We start from the raw sequence: 21,636 nt of genomic DNA on the forward strand, positions 1-21,636 counted from the left end.
TATGGCTGATCAATGTATAATAATGTGCATTTTTGGAGTTAGTTTACATTTGATCGCCTTCAGCTACCAAGTATGGCTGGTTATCAGAAATGACCACTAAGATTTAGTATTAAATAAGCCTCCACAAATTAAACACTACACAAAAAAATACACATACAGCACATACATTAAAAAAGATTGCAGCAGGTCTATTTTATAACAACTGTGTTATCACTAAACCAGTAATGGTTACAAATACTGGAGACAATTATTAACCTGATTACAGGGTAATGTAATCGATTAACTTTACACAGAGTTAACATAGACAGCAATAAAAAGGTGACAAAAGGTTCTAATGCTTCCCAATTCTATCCAAACTGAATAAGTTTTGGAAACACATATACAGTATCTCACACAAGTGAGTACACCCCTCACATTTTTGTAAATATTTTATTATATCTTTTCATGTGACAACACTGAAGAAATGACACTTTGCTACAATGTAAAGTAGTGAGTGTACAGCTTGTATAACAGTGTAAATTTGCTTTCCCCTCAAAATAACTCAACACACAGCCATTAATGTTTAAACCGCTGGCAACAAAAGTGAGTACACCCCTAAGTGAAAATGTCCAAATTGGGCCCAATTAGTAATTTTCAATGTGTGGCGGCAACCAGGTGAGGAGTACAAAGACAAGTGTGTCTTGCCTACATTTAAGCATGGTGGTGGGAGTGTCATGGTCTGGGGCTGCATGAGTGCCGCCGGCACTGGGGAGCTACAGTTCATTGAGGGAACCATGAATGCTAACATGTACTGTGACATACTGAAGCAGAGTATGATCCCCTCCCTGGGCTACAGGGCAGTATTCCAACACGATAACGACCCCAAACACCTCCAAGACGACCACTACCTTGCTAAAGAAGTTGAGGGTAAAGGTGATGGACTGGCCGAGCATGTCTCCAGATCTAAACCATATTAAACATCTTTGGAGCATCCTCAAACGGAAGGTGGAGGAGCACAAGTTCTCTAACATCCACCAGGCCTTTAATATCGTCATGGAGGATTGGAAGAGGACTCCAGTGGCAACCTGTGAAGCTCTGGTGAACTCCGTGCCCAAGAGGGTTAAGGCAGTGCTGGAAAATAATGGTGGCCTCACAAAATATCGACAACTTGGGCCCAATTTGGACATTTTCTCTTAGGGGTGTACTCACTTTTGTTGCCAGCGGTTTAGACATTAAATGGCTGTGTGTTGAGTTATTTTGAGGGGACATCAAATTTACACTGTTATACAAGCTGTACACTCACTACTTTACATTGTAGCAAAGTGTAATTTCTTCAGTGTTGTCAAATAAAAATATATAATAAAATATTTACAAAAATGTGAGGGGTGTACTCACTTTTGTGAGATGCTGTATATACATACATACATACATACATACATACACACACACACACCAGTATAAAATATAGTGTAAAGTGAATCCTGAAACAAAGTTAAACATCAAGGAAGATAAAACAATGCTGAAATGATCCATCCAAAAGGCAACAGCTCTACTTACAACTGGACTTCTGACGATAAAAACCATATTTTATGGACCTGAATTCCATTTCTCCCTCTCTCCAAAAGGAATAAGAGACATACAATAGTGAAATATTATTATGCTTGCTTTATTAAAATAAAACCATATGCACTCACAAAAGTCAAAGGCAGGTTTAGCATCAGTAAAACATATCCAAATATAAACCACCAGCAGGCATAAGGACAAAGACCCCAAGTAAATCCCTTGTATGTCCATAGTGTTGTTACAAGACCCGCTCCCTACCACCACAGGGTCACACCTGTAAAGGGAACACCCGGTACGAAAGGAAATAAACGTACCTTTCTGATGTGGTCTGTGTGTTAATGCCATTGCTTTCTTTCATCCTAGCCGTTGCAAGTATTCGACCTTTCAGGTGAGTTGAATACCTGCTCCCCAGCCACATGCAGTGGTTGTTCCTAGGGGCTCTTAAGTCCTTTAGTATGTACGAGTTGGGAGTAGGTATCACAGGAGAGCAGGTATCCTCTACACCCAAAAGTATGGTATACCTGTTGCAGCCAGGGAAGAACGGAACACAGACTTCCAGGAGGGTTATCATGTCCCTATTTACAGGTTGTTCCTTCTACAACTGGCGATGTGGTGACAGGGTTACTTTAATATTCATACCAGAGTAAAAGGTTCTATAAAATGTATAGAAAAATACATATTTAGACTTCTACGCAACTTTGCTGTGTAGCATTTGGTCAGTTGTCTTTGGTAGTAACAACATTATAATTGTTAGTTCTCCTATAAGGGGAAAACTGGACAGGAAGCCAAGAGCATACCAAAAAATATCACTGCAATATCAGTTCCTTAGATCTTTTGCTCCTATTCCTGAACCTTTACCCGTGGGTGCTATATAACACTAGACATCTGAATAAAAGAAAACAACAAAAAAAAAAAACAGTTAGAGGTATACCAGCATCAGTATTTTAGACCATCAAGAAGAATCAGTTATGCAGAAAATCGAAAATCCACGTATTTGCTCCAAAAACCCCTTTCACACTGGGGCGCAGGTTGCGTTAGCAGTAAAGCATCGCTAATTTTAACAGCGCTTTACTGCTGTTTCAGCGCTGCTTTTAACCCTTTCACTGGCCAATAGCGGATGTTAAAAGTGCTTTTCTAGGCATTGCCCATTCATTTCAATGGGCAGGGGTGGTTTAGGTGCGCTGTATACACTGCTCCCAAACAAAGATGCTGCTTGCAGGACTTTTTCTAACGTCCTGCAAGCGCACCGCCCCAGTGTGAAAGCACTCGGGCGGCGTGGGAGGCAGTTTCCAGGTGCTTTACAGGCGCTACTTTTAGCGCTAAAACACCTCAGTGTGAAAGGGGTCTAAGAGTGTTCTGTCCAGCCTTTTCTGTTGCAATGCAGGCTTGTTTAAGGAACTGAAGTTCAGTGGCTCTAAATATGATGAAGCCGCTTTGCAAGCTACAGGACTCTTTCCAAAAAATACTGTCCATCATGCCGGCAGCTCAGATATCTGGTACATTAACAAAAACTAGAATGCTATCTATTTTAATCTCCCTAAATCAGAGATGTCTAGATTATATTATCCTTTAGTGCTTATTAGTGTAAAACACATTTGAGGAGGAAGCAGGAATGCGACATCAGACAAAATATATACTTGAAAAAATAACTTTAGCTACTTTAATTCAGCCAAGATGGGGACTTAAAAATGATACTTTAGGCTTGATTCCCATTAACACGTTTTTTGATGCATTTTTTCGAAATGCCGTAAATCTTTTTCAACATGGGTACCTATGGAACACTTTCACATCAATACATTTTTGTGCCCCTGTTTTTGGAAAGGGTCAGGGACTTTTTCCTGCAAAATGCAGCATTTTGCATGTAATAGACTTCAATGGACCCACATCCAAAACGCAAGTACTGCGGTCTTACCACGATTTTGCAATGTGTTTTTTTTTCACTGTATATAGCTGGTTTGCTAGTGGTTGTCTGGGTCTGCAGGGGGCTTTTTCGAATCTGGAAGCCCCCCTGTTTGTGAAAAATAAAGGATTTGTCATAAACCGGCTCTTGTTTTTTTACGTTTCACTGCTTTTCTGGTGAATGGGTAGGGGTACAATGTACCTGATACCCATTCAGATCGGGGGGGGGGATCTGGGGGCCCCCCTTGTTAAAAGAGGCTTCCAGATTCAGATAAGCCCCCCGCAGACACCGACAACCACCGGCCAGGGTTGTCAGGAAGTGGCCCTTGTCCCCATCAACATCCCCTCCCTTTCCTGACTCACCGGGCTGCATGCTCGGATAAGGGTCTGGTATGAAATTTGGGGGGAGCCCACACCATTTTTTTTCCCGACATTTTTAGCTGGCAATTTTAATTTTTTACATTCAGCTTTCAGCAGGGAAGCCCGCTGACAGCTGATGACTCATCCGTTGCCAAAAACGCGGCAGCCAGCTTCCCAACCTGCTCTTTGGTAACCAGCTATATACAGTGTAAAAAAAAAAACACAAAACAAAACACACAAATCGTGGTTAGAAAAATGCAGAAAGCACTGCAGAAACACTCAAAAGCAACATGCATAGATGTGAATAGAGCTTCAGTTTGTGTAACTGACAACCTGGGGAACGGCTTCTTAGGTCTCTGGGGGAATCCGGAATCAGGGTATCAGTACAGGAGTCCTAAGGTCTGCCAACCCACTACACAAATCATGAAGGGATCTCATTGTGCCTGTGAGACTCCATGGTAGGAATGGGCACAACCAGAAACTCCAGAAGAAGAATCTTCCAAGTCAATTTGTGGATAGCCAAGAGATGTCACTAAGTAACCATTGAAAGAGGTTTACAGTAAAATGAAACCAGAAGGTGACAGATCAACTACATTTTTTATATCTATAAATAAAAATAAATAAAAAAAAGGGAGGAAAGAATACTGGAAATTGTTGATGGGTAAATGTAATAATTTTAAGACCAGGCTTTTTTTGTCATGTTGAAAGTAGTATTTGACAAAAAAATCTTTATAACCCCCAAACATACATTTTTTTTAGCAGAGACCCTAGGGAATAAAATGGCGATAGTTGCTATTTTTTGTATGTCGCATGGTATTTGCGCAGCAGTTCTGCAAACGCAATTTTTTGGGAAAAAAAAACACACTTTCACTAGTTGCCGCTTGCCCACCGTCAAACGACGATGGGGCGGCTCTCATTCTGGGACGACATCATATGACGGCGTCCCAGAGCGGGGGCGCGCAGCGTGGCGATCACGGCCCTGTGTTGCTATCTCTGTAAAGAGCGCGTCCGCAGCTCTTTAACCACTTGAGGTCCGCGCTATAGCCGAATAACGGCCACAGCGTGGACCTGAATTTGAGGGAGGCCGTCTTCAAACTTCCTGCAGGTGCGCGCTGTGATCACTGAGACTCGGGTGATCACCAATCTGAGTAAGGGGCCGATCCCGGCCCTTACCAAGTGTTCAGCTGTCAGCCAATGACAGCTGATCACGTGTGTAAACAAAAGCTCGGTAATAGTTTTTCTTTTCTCCACAGAAAAAAAAGCCGATCACCGGCTTATGCTCAAGGGACATCGGTTCTGAAGAGGAAGGAGGCACATCTGCCAGTGTTACCCGCCATTGCCACAGTGCCCACCTGTGCCACCTATCAATGCCCACAAGTGCCACTTATCAATGCCCACAAGTGGTGCCAATCAGTGCCTCATCAGTGCTACCTAGCAGTGCTGCCCATCACTGCCACCCATCAGTGTCCATCACTGCCAGCTATCAATGCCCTTCAGTGCCACCTCTCAGTGCAGCCCATTTGTGCAGCCTATCGGTGCCCATCAGTGCAGCCTCATCAGTGTACATCAATGAAGGAGAAAAATTACCTGTTTGCAAAATTTTATAACAAAAAAAAATATATATATATTTTAAATATATATTTAAATTCGGTCTTTTTAAATTTTAACAAAAAATAAAAACCACAGAGGTGATAAAATACCATCAAAAGAAAGCTCTATTTGTGGGAAAAAAATGATAAAAATTTCATTTGGGTACAGTGTATGACCGCGCAATTGTCATTCAAAATGCAACAGTGCTGAAAGCTGGTTTGGACAGAAGGGGGGTTTAAGTGCCCAGTAAGCAAGTGGTTAACCATGTGATCGGCTGTGTAAACACGGAGATGCCGGTAATCGTCGCTCCTCGCCTCACACTGACAGACTGTGTGGCGAGGAGAGCCGAACAGCGGCATCTCCAAATGTAATCAGGGAAAGGATCAGTGCCCCGATTACAATTTAGCGCCAGTGTCACCGATCAGTGCCCACCAGTGGCAGCAATCAGTGCCCACCAGTCAGTGCCCATTAGCAATTCAAGTCAGTGCTGGCTATCAGTGCCGCCTATTAGTGCTGCCCCATCAATGCTGCCCATCAATGCCCAGTGTCGCCCACCAGTGCCCATAAGTGCCACCTCATCAATGCTCACCAGTTCAGCCTATCAGTGCCGCCTCATCAGTGCACATGAGTGAAGGAGAAAAATGACTTAGTTACAAAATTTACTGACAGAAACTAAGTAAAAAAATTTTTTTTTTCTCAACATTTGTTTTTTTTTTTTTTTTTTTTTTTTTTAAGTAAACAATAAAAAACCCAGCAGGGATTAAATACCACCAAAAGAAAGCACGATTTGTGTGAAGAAAACGATAAAAAAATTTGTTTGGGTACAGTGTAGCATGACCACGCAATTGTCATTCAAAGTGCGACAGTGCTGAAAGCTAAAAAATGGCCTGTAGGCAAGTGGTTAATGAAAAAAAGTATATACCTCAATTTTTTTTAATAAAATGTGAAAAATGATGTTACGCCGAGTAAACAGAGACCGTTTAAAATTGCGCATGCTCATGTAATGGTGACAAACTACGGTACTTTAAAACGCCACCTATGGAGATTTTTAACGCCTTTACAGGTTACCTGTTTAGTTAGGCTGGGTTCACACTGCTGTATGGAGCGGCTCACAGCAGGGGTCCTATGCGTCCCTGTTCACCATTTCAGTCCGAAATTTTTGGCTGAATTCGAACCAGAAGACGCACAGGACTCCTGTGCAATTCGCTCCACAGCTGACCTGGATCTGTGTGAACTTGCTCCATTGAGAGCCAGTCACAGTTACCTGACATGCAAACTGGATGCTGGGAAACCCGCATCCAATGCACATTAGTGTGAACATTAGTGAAAGCATTAGTGTGAACCCAGCCTTAGGGCTCTTTCACACATGCGGACTGTTCAGGTTCGCCTGTCAGTTTTTCAGGTGGACCTGAACAGTCCATATAACTATTGAGCGACGGATGTCAGCTGTGACATGTCCGCTGACATCAGATCCGCTAAATCCAGAAGGATTGAAACCCGATTTTCCATCTGTCTGGCGGATCGGACGAAAACGGACAGGCGGATCTGTTTTCAACCGATCCCCGGCTCAGCGGAGATCAACGGATCAATCCCTGCTGAGCAAGCGGAGTCCGTGAAAATGGACATGAATGGAAAGGACCCTTAGAGGTGGTCTAGCACTAGAATGATAGGAAAAGGGGAACACGGTTTCAATACCCTTTTTCTTCATGGGAGAAAGGCAGGATTAGGCAGTTTTAAGTTCCCCCTGGGAGCTCTGCTCTCAGGGGGACCTTTGGTACTCACGTGGCTTGGGAGAAGTTACAAGTGACCTCTTCTAGGGCCTTGTGTATTAGCCCAGGAGAATCCGGTTAAACCTAGATTTATCTGGCCCATTAAAGGGCTATATAAAAGGGTGTTCCGTCCAGTCAGGCTCAATCACCACAGAAGACGTAGCTGTGGTGTTCTAGGAGGTATCCTCCATTGAACAGTGTCCTCTGCGGCCACAAGATGAGCCTGATAAGGCGGCTAATAGAGCGGGCTGGAGAAGGAGAAGCCTGGATTCGGTAGTGCCTGGACCTACCTAGATCGGCGGGTCAAGAGGCTCTGGAGGGAGCCGCAACAGCTGCCGAAGAAGCCTGGATCTCGGCGGCCAAAGTGTAACTGACCAGAAGAGAAACCTCCATTTGGGAGCCCGCGCAGCAACAAGAACAACAGGCGGATCTTCAGGAAGAGGATCCGTGTCAGAGGAGAAGAGGAGGCACCAACCCTGCCCTGGTGGGTGAAACAGCGAAGAGGAGGTGTGTCCTGCGTCAAAGACACTCCCCTGCCTCGTTTGTGGGAGAATGGAAGGAAAAGGCGGGCTTCTCTGGATCCTGTATGAGTTACAGGAGGTGGGGCTAGAGGCATGCCCAACATTGGGTCAAGAGGGGTGGCGCAATCCTCAGCTTGCCGACTCGCCGTGTCCACAGCTGGAGGCGGAAACTGAGGCGGGTCGGCCTGCTTTCAAAGGGGCGGAGCTGCAACACAGAGGCCGCCTTCTGCAGCTGAAGAAACTCCATGGCAACAAAGGACACCGGACGCCGGAGCAGGAACAGTCTCCATTGGTGCTAGTGGCTTGGCACCGTTAATACAAGATACAAGCTTCGCCTGCTCCCCACCCTCAGCAACAAGGAGCTGGTGAGTCATCTTCGTTGTCCATTTTATCTAATATAGCTGAGCTATTGGCTAAGCTGGCTAAAGATATGCAGCCAGCTGCTAGGCAAGCTCAAGCTATGCCACATTATGCTGACCAGATAAATGATCTGTTATGGGAGTATGGTCGCCATCTAATGGTATATCGGCTAATGGTGTCCAGACTTCTCAAGTTAATTTTGATACTGGTATTCCTTCCTTATATCAAACAGCAAAAATGCAAAATTTACCAGAAACATGTTTGAAAGAATCTCTTTCTTGTGAAATAACTCCATTCTAAATTTAAAGAAAACATTTGGCGAGGAGAGTTTATGGATATTTTGTCTCTATTACTGTCTGGAAAAATTTAGTTCGTAAATCTGACAAAAAAAAGAGGAGGATAGAAGGAGACATATACCCAAGTCTATTAACAACTGGCTGCAGGCTTTTTGTACTTTTGCAGGAATTTTGTGTGAAAAATATCTGGAAAAAAGTGTTGGCCTTTTTTAGCATTTGGACATTGTGCTTGAAGCTTTCAAGAATTTCAGGTTCTGCATGGTATAGTTATGATGAAGCTTTTCGCCAAAAACTAATCGGTACATCCTGACTTGAAATGGGGAGTAAAGGACGCTGGCTTATGGCTTAACCTTTTTCTACCCCAAAGATCAATTTATGCCAGGCAGAATACAAATACTCAACTCTCCAGCAACTAAGGGTATAAAAAAGGAATCTGTTTTAATTTCAACAATAGCCAATGCAAGTGGCCAAACTCATGTAAGTACCGGCATGAATGTGCCTTTTCTGCAGGAACGCATCCAGTGGCGAAATGTTTTAAAAAAATGTCCACAACACAACAACCAGGGAATTTTTCAAAAAGCATTCATGCCGGTGAAATTGCAAAATATACTCCCATGGCTCAGAAAATTTCCAGACAAGTTGACGGCCAAGCTTCTAATTAAAGGTTTTCAAGAGGGGTTTTTATCACCCACATTTTCGGGTCAGGGATGTACTTTAGAAAAAAAAAAAAAAAAATTAATCGGTAGATTATTTTTCGTATATAGTTTCGGAAAAGATTTAGAAAGAAATTAGAGGGAGATTGGAGGGTCCTTTTAGCTCCCCCCCCCCCCGCCATATTTAGGAATTTTAGGATTTCTCCTTTGGGTATTGTCCCTAAAAAAGATAAAAATTATTTTTGATTAATACATCTGTCATTTCTTAAAAAAGGTCATTGTCTTAATGATCAGATTTCGGAGAACTTTGCGTCAGTGACTTATGCTACTTTTGAGGACGCTATAAAAAAAGCTTTGTTATTTAGGGAAGGGTGATCTTTTGGCTAAGGCTGATGTTAAATCGGCCTTTCCCCTTTTACCTATTAACCCGTTATCTTTTAATTCATTAGGTTTTTTCTTTTGATAAGTGTTTACCTATGGGTTGCTCTCCATCTTGCTGCTACTTTGAATCGTTTTCTACTTTTTTAGAATGGGTGGTTATTTTAGAATCTGGTTCAAACTTCATAATTCATTATTTAGAGGATTTTGTTTTTCTAGGCCCATCTAATTCGACTGAATTATCCTTTTTATTAGATATATTTTTAAAAATTTGTTCTCATTGCGGTATTCCTTTGGCTTTAGAAATGACAGCGTAGCCTTCTACTTGTCTGGAATTTTTAGGTGCACTTGCAGTGCAAAGTGGATCTGCCTTTCGTAAATAACCCCCATAATCTTGCAATTTCTGGCTTAAAATCCCCATTTTCACATATTAGGATTACATATGACATGAGGGAGGATCTCCTAGTTTGGCTTCAATATCTTACTCATTTTAATGGTAGGGTGATGTGGCAGGAAGAATTTATTTTAGACAAAGATTTTCTTCTATTTACTAACTCCGCTGGATCTTTTGGTTTCGCTGCAATATAGCAATCCCATTGGTTCGCAGAACGATGGAGTCTTAAATGGCATAAGAAAGGTTATTTAAAAAACATTATTCTCTTAGAACTATTCCCAATTATCGTAGCATTGGAAATTTAGAACTATTCCCAATTATCGTAGCATTGGAAATTTGAAGCCTGTATTTTATGAATAGGCAGATTTTGGTCAGGACTGACAAAAAGGGAGTCATTTATGCTGTCAATTGCTTAACATCTAAGTCTCCACCGGTCATGGTCCTATTGCACCATTTGATATTCAAATGTCTGAGTTTGAATATTTGGTTAAAAGCAATTCATGTTGCTGGAAAGGACAATGACTTGGCAGATTCTTTATCTCGTCTACAGATGGAGAGTTTCTTCCAGCTGTTTACGGATGCAGACCAAGTGGGAGTGAAGTGTTCACAAAATTTATGGGACCTTGTTTAAGGCCCGTTTACGAAAGTATTAAGAATTCCGTGGCACCTTCGACATGGGCTGGATATCAATCGGCCTGGTTATTATGGCTTTCGTTTTTAAATTCGATCCAAGAATAAAATGGTTCTTTTTCGGAAGGTTTAGTGTTGCTATTTTTGAATTTTTTATTTACTAAAAAATATTTGTGGGCCTATGTTCAAAAACATTGTCTGGAGTCATTTTTTTTCTTAAAATTAATCATTTACCTTCTTGTATGCAGTTTTTTTCTGTTAAACAGGCTTTGAAAGGATAAAAAAAGGCTCATTTTAAAAACGGAAACCTATTACCCCTACGGTTTTGGAAAAAATTTGCTCAGTTACAGACAGGGTTTGTTTCTCTTTATTCAAGTCAGTGCTATTTCAAGCAGTATTTGCCATCACCTTTTTAGCTGCTCTTAGAGTTTGAGTTATTTTCAATTCATTTTTCTGACATTATTATTTCTAATAAAAATGTAAAAACTTTTATTGGGAGGTCAAAAACAGATCAATTTGTAAAAGGTACTTGGATCAATTTATACGCCTGTAAGGGTTCTCCCATTTGTCCAGTTACATTATTACACAATTATTTTCTTATTAGGCCATTAAGGGGGTCAAGCTTTTTCATTCACGATTTAGGTTCCCCTCTAACTAAATATCAATTTGCTTGCATACTGAAGAAATGTTTACAAACCTTAAACTTACAAGATTCTCACCTCATTAATTTAGAATTGGTGCAGCTACGGAGGCTTCCAGGTTGGGGCTAGAGGATAAATGATTAAGAAAGTAGGTAGATGGAAATCTAATAGCCATTTGTTATATATTCGTCCTAATAAAAATTTTTGATTCATTACAGGTAAATGCCGAGTGATTTGGATTATTGGACATTCGTACGTTTTTTGGGCACAACTAAGAGCTTGAGAAAGAGTATATACTGAAAACCTGGGCTTGGATCCAGATAAATTTAGGGTTTTTTGGTATGGTAGAAGGGGTATGCGTTGGGCAGATTTAAATATAGAATTAAGAAAGCTTATTCAGCGTTTTCCCCTACCGGATGTATTGATTATACATCTTGGAGGGAATGCCATTGGAAAACAAAAGACCCTAGATATCATTTATAGAATCAGGGATGATTTAATCAGAATACAGTCATCTTTTCCTCACTCTGTTATCGTTTTTTCTGAGGTAGTGCAAAGGTTTTGTTGGCTTTATCCTGCCGCATTGCGCCCCTTGGAAAAAAATTGAAAAAGGGTGAATAGAGCAGTGTCCAAGTTGCTATTAGGGTCGGGTATTATATCTTTCAGACATGTAGATTTAGAGGGTGGATTAAAAGGTTTATACAGAAAGGAGGCTATCCATTTATCTAACATTGGTTTGGATATTTTCAATACTGACCTGAGTTCCTGTGTTAAAATGGCTGCTGTCTGGGGTTCTGGGGACAGGTGGTTATAAAACACTTGTCTTTTGAAAAGTAATTAAAGTCGATAAGTTATTATATGCAGCCTGAGTCGTAGTGGCTAGGTTGCTTAAAGATTATTTATTTATTCTTTATATGTGAAAGTAATATTGTTTTGAAACCAATAATTAACAGCCGCGGCCTTTTATATCCAACTCTTGTATTCATTCAAGTTAAATTGATTTTGAGGATAAGATCATTCCTGCCTGCTGTCCCATGATAGGAAAATGGGAAGGCGGTTTCAATTCCCCTTTTCCTCATGGGAGAGCGGCAGGATTAGGCAGTTTCACTTCCTTCAGTACTCACGTGGCTTGAGAGAGGTCACAGGTGATCTCTCCTAGGGTCTCATGTATTAGCCTGGGAAAATCTGGATTTATCTGGCCCATAAAAGGGCTATCTAAAGAGGGTTCCGTCCAGTGAAGCTCAATCGCCGCAGAAGACATAGCTGTGGTGTCCATTGGACACAGCCAATCACAGATCGTGCTAAATGGCCAATCACAGCGGCCATTTAGCACTCGATCAGAGTGTCCAATGAGAGATGATCTCATATGTAAACATATGAGATCATCTCTCATTGCCAGCTCTTTCTCCTCACACAGAGACCATGTGTGAGGAGGGAGAGCGCCCTGCAGCGTCAGTGAAACATGAGAGAACACTAACACACACAAACACACATGCCCATCTGTCCCCAGTGCCACCTTACAGTGCCATCTGTCCCCAGTGCCACCTATCAGTGCCATCTGTCAGAGCCATCTGTCCCCAGTGCCACCTGTCAGAGCCATCTGTCATCAGTGCCACCTGTCAGTGTCACATGCTATCTGTTATCAGTGCCACATGTCAGTGCCATCTGTCATCAATGCCACATCAGTGTCACATGTCATCAGTGCCACGTATTAGTGCCATCTGTCATCAGTGTCACGTATTAGTGCCATCTGTCATCAGTGTCACGTATTAGTGCCATCTGTCATCAGTGCCACGTATTAGTGCCATCTGTCATCAGTGCCACGTATCAGTGCCACGTGTCATTGTCCTGGTGCTCTAGGGCCCTCAAAAGTGTAATAGGTAGTCAACACGTTAGATGTGTAATTTATGCTCCTAGAACACCTGATGGTGCTCCCTGCATGTTGGGCCTCTCTATGTGGCTAGGCTGTGAAAAAGTCCCACACATGTGTTATCATAATACTCAGGAGTAGCAAAATGTATTTTGGGGCATCATTTGTGGTATACACATGCCATGTGAGAGAAATAACCTACAATGACAATTTTGTGGAAAAAAAAAAAAATCTTCATTTTGCAAAGAATTGTGGGAAAAAAAACATAAAAAACCTCACCATGCATCTTACTAAATACCCTGGAATGTCTACTTTACAAAAAGGGGTCATTTGGGGGGTATTTGTACTGTCCTGACTTGTTCGGGTCGCAAGAAATGAGCCACCAGTACATCAGGTGTGATCAATTTTTTATGATTTGCACCACAGCTTGTAGACTCTCCAACTTTCACACAGACCAAATAATATCCACTAATTTGGGTTATTTTTACCAAAGATATGTAGCAGTATAAATTGTGGCCAAAACGTATGAAGAAAAATTAATAGTTTGCAAAATTTTATCACAGAAACAAAGAAAAATGCGTTTTTTTTCCTCAAAATTTTCAGTCTTTTTTCATTTATAGCTCAAAAAATAAAAAACCCAGAGGTGATCAAATACCACCAAAAAAAAGCTCTATTTGTATGAAAAAAAGGACAAAAAATTCATTTGGGTACAGTATTACATTACTGAGTAATTGTCATTCAAAGTGTGAGAACACTGAAAGCTGAAAATTGGTCTGGTCACGAGGGGGGTTTAAGTGCCCACTTGTCAAGTGGTTAAAGTTGATAAGTTATTATATGCAGCCTGAGTCATAGTGGCTAGGTTGCTTATTTATTTATTTAGTCTTTATATAAGGAAGTAATACGGTACCAATAATAAACAGCCGTGGCCTTTTATATCCAACGCTTGTATGTGTTTCATTTAAGTTAAATTGATTTTGAGGATAAGAACATTCTGGCTCCAATGTTTGCAGTGATTCCTCACATTTGTGGTGCGAATACCCTTTACGTATGCGACTTGCATACGCGTTTTCTTCCGTGCTCAAACACTTAAATTTTATTTTTGAATCACTTTTATTCCTATTACAAGGAATGTAAACATCCCTTGTAATAGAAATAAGGATGACAGGTCCTAGAGGCAAAAGGAAAAAAAAAAAAAACAAAAAAAACAAACACACTTGCTCTTAAAGATTTACCCACCTTCATGACCAGATCATTTTTTGCGACACTGCGTTACTTTAACTGACAATTGCGCAGTCATGCGATGCTGTACCCAAAAAAAAAAAAAAAAAAAAAAAAAAAAAAAAAAAAACTTATGCGCCCCCCCCCCCCGAATAGAGATTCAAAACAAAAAGACGACAATTTTGAAGAAAAGAAATACATTAAAAAAAAGTCTTAATTATTTTAGGCCAATGTGCACTCTGCTACATATGCTTGGTAAAAGAAATTCCAATAAGCATATATTGATTGGTTTATGCAAAAGTTATAGCGCCTACAGACTGAGCTCTCTTTTTTTTACTTACTAGCGGGACTGCAATATTGCGGCGGACAAAATTGGACACTGACACTTTATGGGGACCAGTGACCCGATAAAAAAAAAAAAAAAAATCCATCCACAACAAAATTTCAGAAAATAAAGACAGTGTCACGTCGAAAAGGCTGAACAGATCCTAAAATTGCAACAGCCACAGAAACGCTTTTACTATAGTCCGTCCACCTAAAAGATAGATGTCAGCTATAGGTAAAGTAGTGGAATGAACCACTACTGGACATTCCCTGCTATTGTTGCTGGCTGTGTTTTCACTCTTACAATAGTCTCGCTCTTCGTGCAGGGTTTTCCCCTTTTCCAGTTTTCATTCTCCAAAATGTAAAATAATCAAAAATTTAAGGAGGGAGAGTCAGACTGTGTTATTATAACAGCAACACAAAGCTGAAGAACAGAGGTTTTGCCACCAGAATTCCAGAGAGACACGAGAAACTATTCAGTGGTTCCAGATATGTATACAGTGTGTGTTCATTTTATGAAACCATTTAGAACCTCAGCCAAATCAGCTGTTTTTTAAAGGGGTGAGATCTACAGGTCTATACAGAGATGAGCATGAGCGAGGAATGTGGTCTACTCATAAAAAGGGGGGGGGGGGGGGAGCTTTTAAAGATTTTGGCCTACTTGCTCTAAAATAACCAGAGCTCTACAACCAGGAAAAAAAATAAAAAATCCTTCATAAACTCAAGAACTTTTACTCTAGCATTACATAACCGAGTTTAGGTACCATATTTAAACCTTTCATTTAAACCAAACTTGGTTATTCCCTGAAATATGAAACAGTAAATGACTACAAAGGTTTAGGCAGAATTTGGAACATCCCTGAAGTTAAAGGATATGATGAATAATTATTTGTTCAGGCCCAGGAGATCCTCACTAACTTCCCACAGCTTCTTCGCCACAGCGTCATCACGGGCGTGGGCCGGGACCTGTTCAACCTGGCAGTTGTTAAAATAACGTCCACTGTACTGTTCAATGTCTTCTTCTACAGAACAGTAAATGGAGGTCTGTGCACCATCCATCGGTGTCCGAAGGAAGAGCCAAAGAAAGGGGAAAAGTGCCACCTGAAGCCAGGATGGGAAGCTGCGTCCTAAATTTGTGAGAACTACCCCTGTGAAAAGAGGGGAGAGAGATTAGATTACACAAATAATTATTTTTTCTATGCCTCCAGAGTACCCACTACTGACACAAGTCTCCTCCAAAGCACAACTAGCCACATATGCAGATGAAACAGATGGCTACTGTCAAAATTATAGTAAGGATTACTGAACATAGTTAACACATGTAATCACCGTATTTTTTATTTTCCCCCTTTCCAAAATTTATATTGTTAAAATGTTCACCTCCCACTATAATCACAACCATGGGTAACGATACACACACACGACTGTGCATACATTTTAGGCAGTTGTGAAACAATGCTGTAAATTAAGAATGCTTTCAGAAATAGAAGGGTTAGTTTATTTTTATCAATTACCAAAATGTAAAGTAAATAAACGGAAGAGAAATCAATATCAATATTTAGCGTGACCACCTTTTGGCTTCAAACCAGCATTAATTCCTCTAGGTACACACTGGGGTTGATTTACTAAAACAGTGCAAAATCTGGTGCAGCTCTGCATAGAAACAGCTTTAATTTTTTTCTGTCAAAGCCTAATTGAACAAGCTGACGTTAGAAACTGATTGGCTACCATGCACAGCTTAACCAGATTTTGCAATCTCCGGTTTTATTAAAATCAACCTGACAGTGCTTGTGCACACAGTTTGAAGGAACTCTGCAGGGAAGTTGTTCCAAACACCTTTGAGAACTAACCACAGATCATCTGTGGATGTAGGCTGCCTCAAATCCCTCTGTCTCTTCATGTAATCCCAGACAGACTTTCTTGCTCTTTACGCTGAAGATAGTTCTTAATAACATTGGCTGTATGTTTGGGGTTGTTGCCCTGCTGCAGAATAAATCTGGGGCCAATCACATGCCTCTGATGATATGGCATGATTAATAAGTATCTGTCTGTATTTCTCAGCCTTGAGGACACCACTGATTCTGACCAAATCAGACACTCATAGTACCGCACTCCAGCCCTTCAGCAAATAAACTGCCTCCTGTTACTGCCAGATTGGAAATTTTGCCTCATCAGTACAGGAGCACCTACGGTCATGTTTCTGCAGCCCAGTTTCTCTGTTTTTGTGCAGTCGAGTCTCTTAGTCTCGTTTCCACGTCGGATGTGATGATTTTTTACCGCAATTCTTCCACGTATACCACTCTTGGACAGACTTCTCCACAACCTCCCCTTCATAGCAGTGTTTGGCTGTTCCTCACCCAGTTAAAAGCCTCCTAAATGGCGGTTCTGGATACAGTTAATGACTGTTTCAGTCTACATATAAATCTGATGATCATTAGCACCTGCTTGGGATAACTGGTTAATCACACCTGACTCTGTGCAAGTTTACAAAGTGTGCAAGTGTAAAAATTGATGCTGGTATGAAGCCAAAGGGTAGTCACACCAAATATTGATTTGATTTAGATTACTTTTTTCCAATCACTTTGCACTCTGTAAATTTATAATAGACCATTAAAATATATATTTGAGAGCATTCTTACTCTTTACAGTATTTCTTCACATGGTCCAAAAAAAAAAAAAAAAAAAAAAGTTTTTGGCTCTGCTGTACAAAGTGGAGTAGCAATCCACTTTCCAGGCCTGGCCAGGTTCCCCCCCCCCCAAGCTTGGTGGTTGATTATTCCTGTCTGCCTCTCGAAGAAGCTCCCAGTGAATGAATGGAAGGGTCAGTCACATGAATATTTTTCAGACCTTTGTCAATGCCTGGGTAGGGGTGCCCAGAAGGTGGATGTGGAGAAGATAAATATTTGGGAGGGCTGTGCAGCAGGGTCATTCTAAAGTGGCTACTGCCCCTAAAGGGTAGCCAGTGTGTACTACTAAGAAGAGCTGCTGTTGGATCTCAGCATGTGCTTGGCTAAGGGTCTGAAGGAAGTTTGCCTAAAGAATATTCTTTTCTCCCTGACTGGAGAATGCTGCATGGAGGCTGGGTGGCAGACAGTTGTCTTTGTACACTGCAAGTTAGTCCTGATCTAGGATTCCAGGTGTGCTTGCACTTTGGGCAGTGAATGCCATAGGCTGCTACATGGGCAGGAACTACTTATATAGTCTCAGATTAGGCACTATCCCTTCTACCTCCAACAAAAGCTGCTCCAGAAGGAGTAGTAGAGACCAGGGACCCATGTTGTTGCAAGAGGAGTGACCCCGCACTTCAGCCAGCTGTAAAAGTGTAGGCCACATATTTAGCAGCAAAAGGGCTAAAATTGTCACCGGTCAATATGAAAAAAATGCATATTTTTTACTTCACACCCCATAATATCTGTTTTAGGGAAAGTGTCAAATTATTAAAGCGGTATACCAGTTATCTTCAAAAAGGTGCAAATCCCCCTGAAACCATGGGGAACTGACAAAAGAAGAAGCAAGCTAAGGGTAAATTTGCCATAGGTAGGAGAATACTGCTACTACTCTATACCCTGCTTATCCACTGAGCTTTGTTACATACCTGGATGGACAGAGTAGCAAGTCACCCCAGTTCCTTGTAATCGGTTGGCCAACTCTCGGGCAAACAAAACATTTGCAAGTTTGCTGTCGCTATAGGTCCTAAATATTTCTAGCCAGGTTTCACCAGGCGGGTTTAGGTTCTTAAAGTTGATTCTTCCCAACTTATGGGTATTAGACGCAAGAACAACAATGCGGCTTGGTGTACACTGCTTAAGGCGATCCAGAAGTAAATGAGTCAGTAGAAAATGCCCTAGGTGATTGACGCCAAAGACCATATTGAAGCCATCCTCTGTCTTGCCTTTAGCCTGCAGGCCTGCAGGGATCAAAACATGTAACATGATTAATGCACATACTTGCACATCATTAAATGCTTTACACATCAGTTCTGAATACCATTACCATTTCAGCTTCTATAAAATTACCATATTTTTCTCAGCGATAGCTTCTACTGTATTTTTTTTTTTTAATCAATAACTTTATTAGGGGTTTTATATGTTTTCAAAAACACAAAATAACCCAAAAAGCAACAAGAAAATAGGGAAAATACACAAGACAGACAGTAGCCATATATTCCCATAGCATTGTAGCCGTGAGCAGCGTTTAGAGTCAAAATGTTATACAGTAAATATAGTTACTTCAGGAATGTAGATATAGCGGTTAGAATGAGCAATATATCCTAAAATCATACATAACACTGCTCACTCCCCATTTCTCACAAGAGAAAAGGGGTAAAACTAAGATTAACAAAATAAGACATCAAGAATATCTAAGGAAGAACTATTACTGTCCTTACCAAGTAAAGTTAAGAATTTATCTGAACTATAGCATGCCTTAAAAAGTGGGAGTTCCACCCAAAACTGGAACTTCCGCTTTAAGGACTCCTAACCAACTGACATCCCGCATTTGGCATGTCATTTTTTTTCGGGGGGGGGGGGACCTAGTTTTGACAGGTACCCAGCTCCCACTGTCTAGGCGACTCCTCCTCTCTCCCTGCAATCTTCTGGTACACGACACAGGTCCCAAAAAATTGCTTGGCTAATCCGGACACGCAGTGTGACTCGCGCATGTGCACCCAGCTGTGAAGCTGCAAGCTGTAACAGCCGGGTGCCCACACTAGTGATGCTGGTGCTCCGTCAGATTAGGCAACGGAAGCGATGGTCCATCCGTCACGGCCATCTTGGTACACCCCGCACTCGGCCACACCAAGCCTACAGTTAGAAGGCGGCAAGCAGGGGGCGTGGCTTAGCGATGGAAGTGTGAGGACGTGCTTTCCGGAGCTCTGCACGGGAGAGCACCGAGAACTACGCGCTGGACTGACCGTGCACGCTACATTTACATGCCCGGGGACCGCAAACACCCGCCGATCACTGGGGAGAAGAGGGGACCTAAAATCACCCACTATTTCCTGCAGCATTACGCAGTTTCTGCCCCTGCTGCACTGTCCAAGATGGCGCCGCCACAAGCTACTCAGGCGAGCCCCGCCGCAACAATTAAGAAGGGCACACAGGCGGGGGCTGCTATGGTTGGGTATTTGCCATCACATACAGACAGACTGCTGTCCCCTATATTGTCCCCTGTAATCCCGCACTCTGACTCACAGCTGGGCTTAGACCCCACAGGAGGGACAGGCGACCACGGGGCTCCCTCTGGCACATAGTTGCAGGCCTGCCCACTAAGCAGGACCTGCATGACATGGCAACCTCCATTGTAAATGCTCTCTCACGGGAGCTGCATGATCTCCGCCAGCAGGTAGATGCGGTGGAGGAGAGAGACACTTTCCTGGGAGTCTTCCACCACGACTACTGATGCACGCATTACTAGCCTGGAGACAGAGCAACGAGCCTTCCGTCGCCATCTTGTTGGAGTCCAACTGTGGCTGGATGGTGGCAAAAACAGGAGTAGGCGGAACAATCTATGCCCCAGAGGCATTCCTGAGGCCAGATCTATGGGCCACTGTGGTAGCTATCCTGATCCAAATCCTGGGCAAGCCCCCGACCTCGGAGCTAGAGCTGGACAGGGTTCACCGTGTACGAGGCCTTAGGGCCCCATTGCCGTCATCGCAGGGCCCTGTCACGGGATGTTCTCTGCAGGGTGCATTTCTTCACCATCAAGTAGGAGATCCTACGCATGGCTTGGGAGAAAGACTCGACTGACATTGACAGAGTCCAGATACAGGTCTTCCCTGATATCTCCAGGCAAACATGGGTCATGCAAGGGCTTATGCGCCCCCTCCTTGAGGTAATCTGTGAAGCCAAAGCTACATACTGCTGGGGCCACCCTTTTCACCTGATTGTGAGAAAGCAGGGATCAGAGTTCCATCTCCGGTCACCAGGTCAACTCCCAGACCTGTTCAGCTTCATCGACAAACCTGCCGTGAGTGTTCCTAACTGGTTTGACTACCTGCTATCCCAGGAGGCGCTTGACCCACCTTTGCCTAGGCCGCAATGGGTCAGGCGACCCTGCTCCCACGCCCCTAGTCGTTAGGCTGACAGATCTCATCCGATGTCCTCCGAGGCCTGATTTCCTCCTCTATCCCAGTGACTGGTAACCCGTTGCTATAGATGTTCCTGTGGACTTCACCTGGGCTGGTCTGTTTGTTTCCTGAGTCTCGTCTCCATTAACTTCATGGGCCATCCTGGTTGGTATTCCCACCTGCCCCTGAAGGCCCTAGTACCCGATATCTCGGGGGGGGGGGGCTTCTTTTGTTACACAAGGAAAACTCTTTACTCTTTCACGGTTTGTGGTTCTAGGCCTTGGCAAGACTAATGCTACTATTTTACGTGCCACTCTCCCCTGCTCGCTTGCCAAGTGGTTTGTGACAGGAGATTGGGGTGATTTACAAGGATCTGCGGACAGGCACCAGGATCCACTACACCATGCCCCTCCCAGCCACAATTGGCCGTTACCAGTCTGGCCTTCCCGGGTATTGCTCTTTGGGGTTCCTGCCCCCTATGCAGCCCTTGCAGTTTCTGGACCCTCCCCCCAGAATGGCCTAACTGCTGCTATATGACTAGTAAGGGGATATCAGCGCCTGCCCGACAGCAATGTTTCTCTATAGATGTTATGGCGATATCAAAGAAATGGGCCCTGCCTGTGCCTTTGTCTCGCACACTGTGTTATGCCTTAACCATGCAGATTGTTTATTTACGTGCATATTGGTCCTCGGTCCTGGTGCATGTTCCACCCTTTATGGCCTGTTGCCCACTCGGGGTCACGCTGACCTGTTCGTAACCCCCAGTGCACCATCACGGTACGACCCCAGCTATTGGTACTCAGCCTCTCAGTTCAGGTTTTTGTTTTTTATTTATGTCTTTTTTATCACTTTGCTAGCTCGTATGCTACTTAATATATGGTTCTCTATGCTCCCACCCCGTGCATCTCCACGTGCTTTGTTTATTTTCTCTATTGACCTATTACTGCTCGAGTGTGAGCAGGCCCTAACGCTTCATCCACCCCCCATTAGGGCGGACCCTTGGTAGAACACCATAAGTGCCCAACAGGGGACCACAACATATTCACATTTTAAAACCAATTATACCTCCCCCCTTTCCCCTCCCTCTCTCTTCCTTTCTCCCTCCCCTTACTACTGCCTTTCTC

At 42.7% G+C, this 21,636-nt stretch overlaps 1 protein-coding gene across 1 annotated transcript in view; it reads right to left on the minus strand.

The window, feature by feature from the left end:
* Nucleotides 1–1,629: 1,629 nt before the first annotated feature.
* The window catches only part of DHRS13 (dehydrogenase/reductase 13), a gene marked incomplete at its 5' end in the record, with an annotated part of 38,636 nt that continues 18,629 nt past the window's right edge, over nt 1,630–21,636 (minus strand). The window contains 2 exon segments of the mRNA XM_073616799.1: nt 1,630–15,593; nt 18,041–18,352. Coding sequence (XP_073472900.1) covers nt 15,331–15,593; nt 18,041–18,352 — 575 coding nt within the window. The 3' untranslated portion in view covers nt 1,630–15,330.

Source organism: Aquarana catesbeiana, linkage group LG02 (assembly GCF_042186555.1).
Source record: "Aquarana catesbeiana isolate 2022-GZ linkage group LG02, ASM4218655v1, whole genome shotgun sequence".
NCBI lineage: Eukaryota > Metazoa > Chordata > Amphibia > Anura > Ranidae > Aquarana > Aquarana catesbeiana.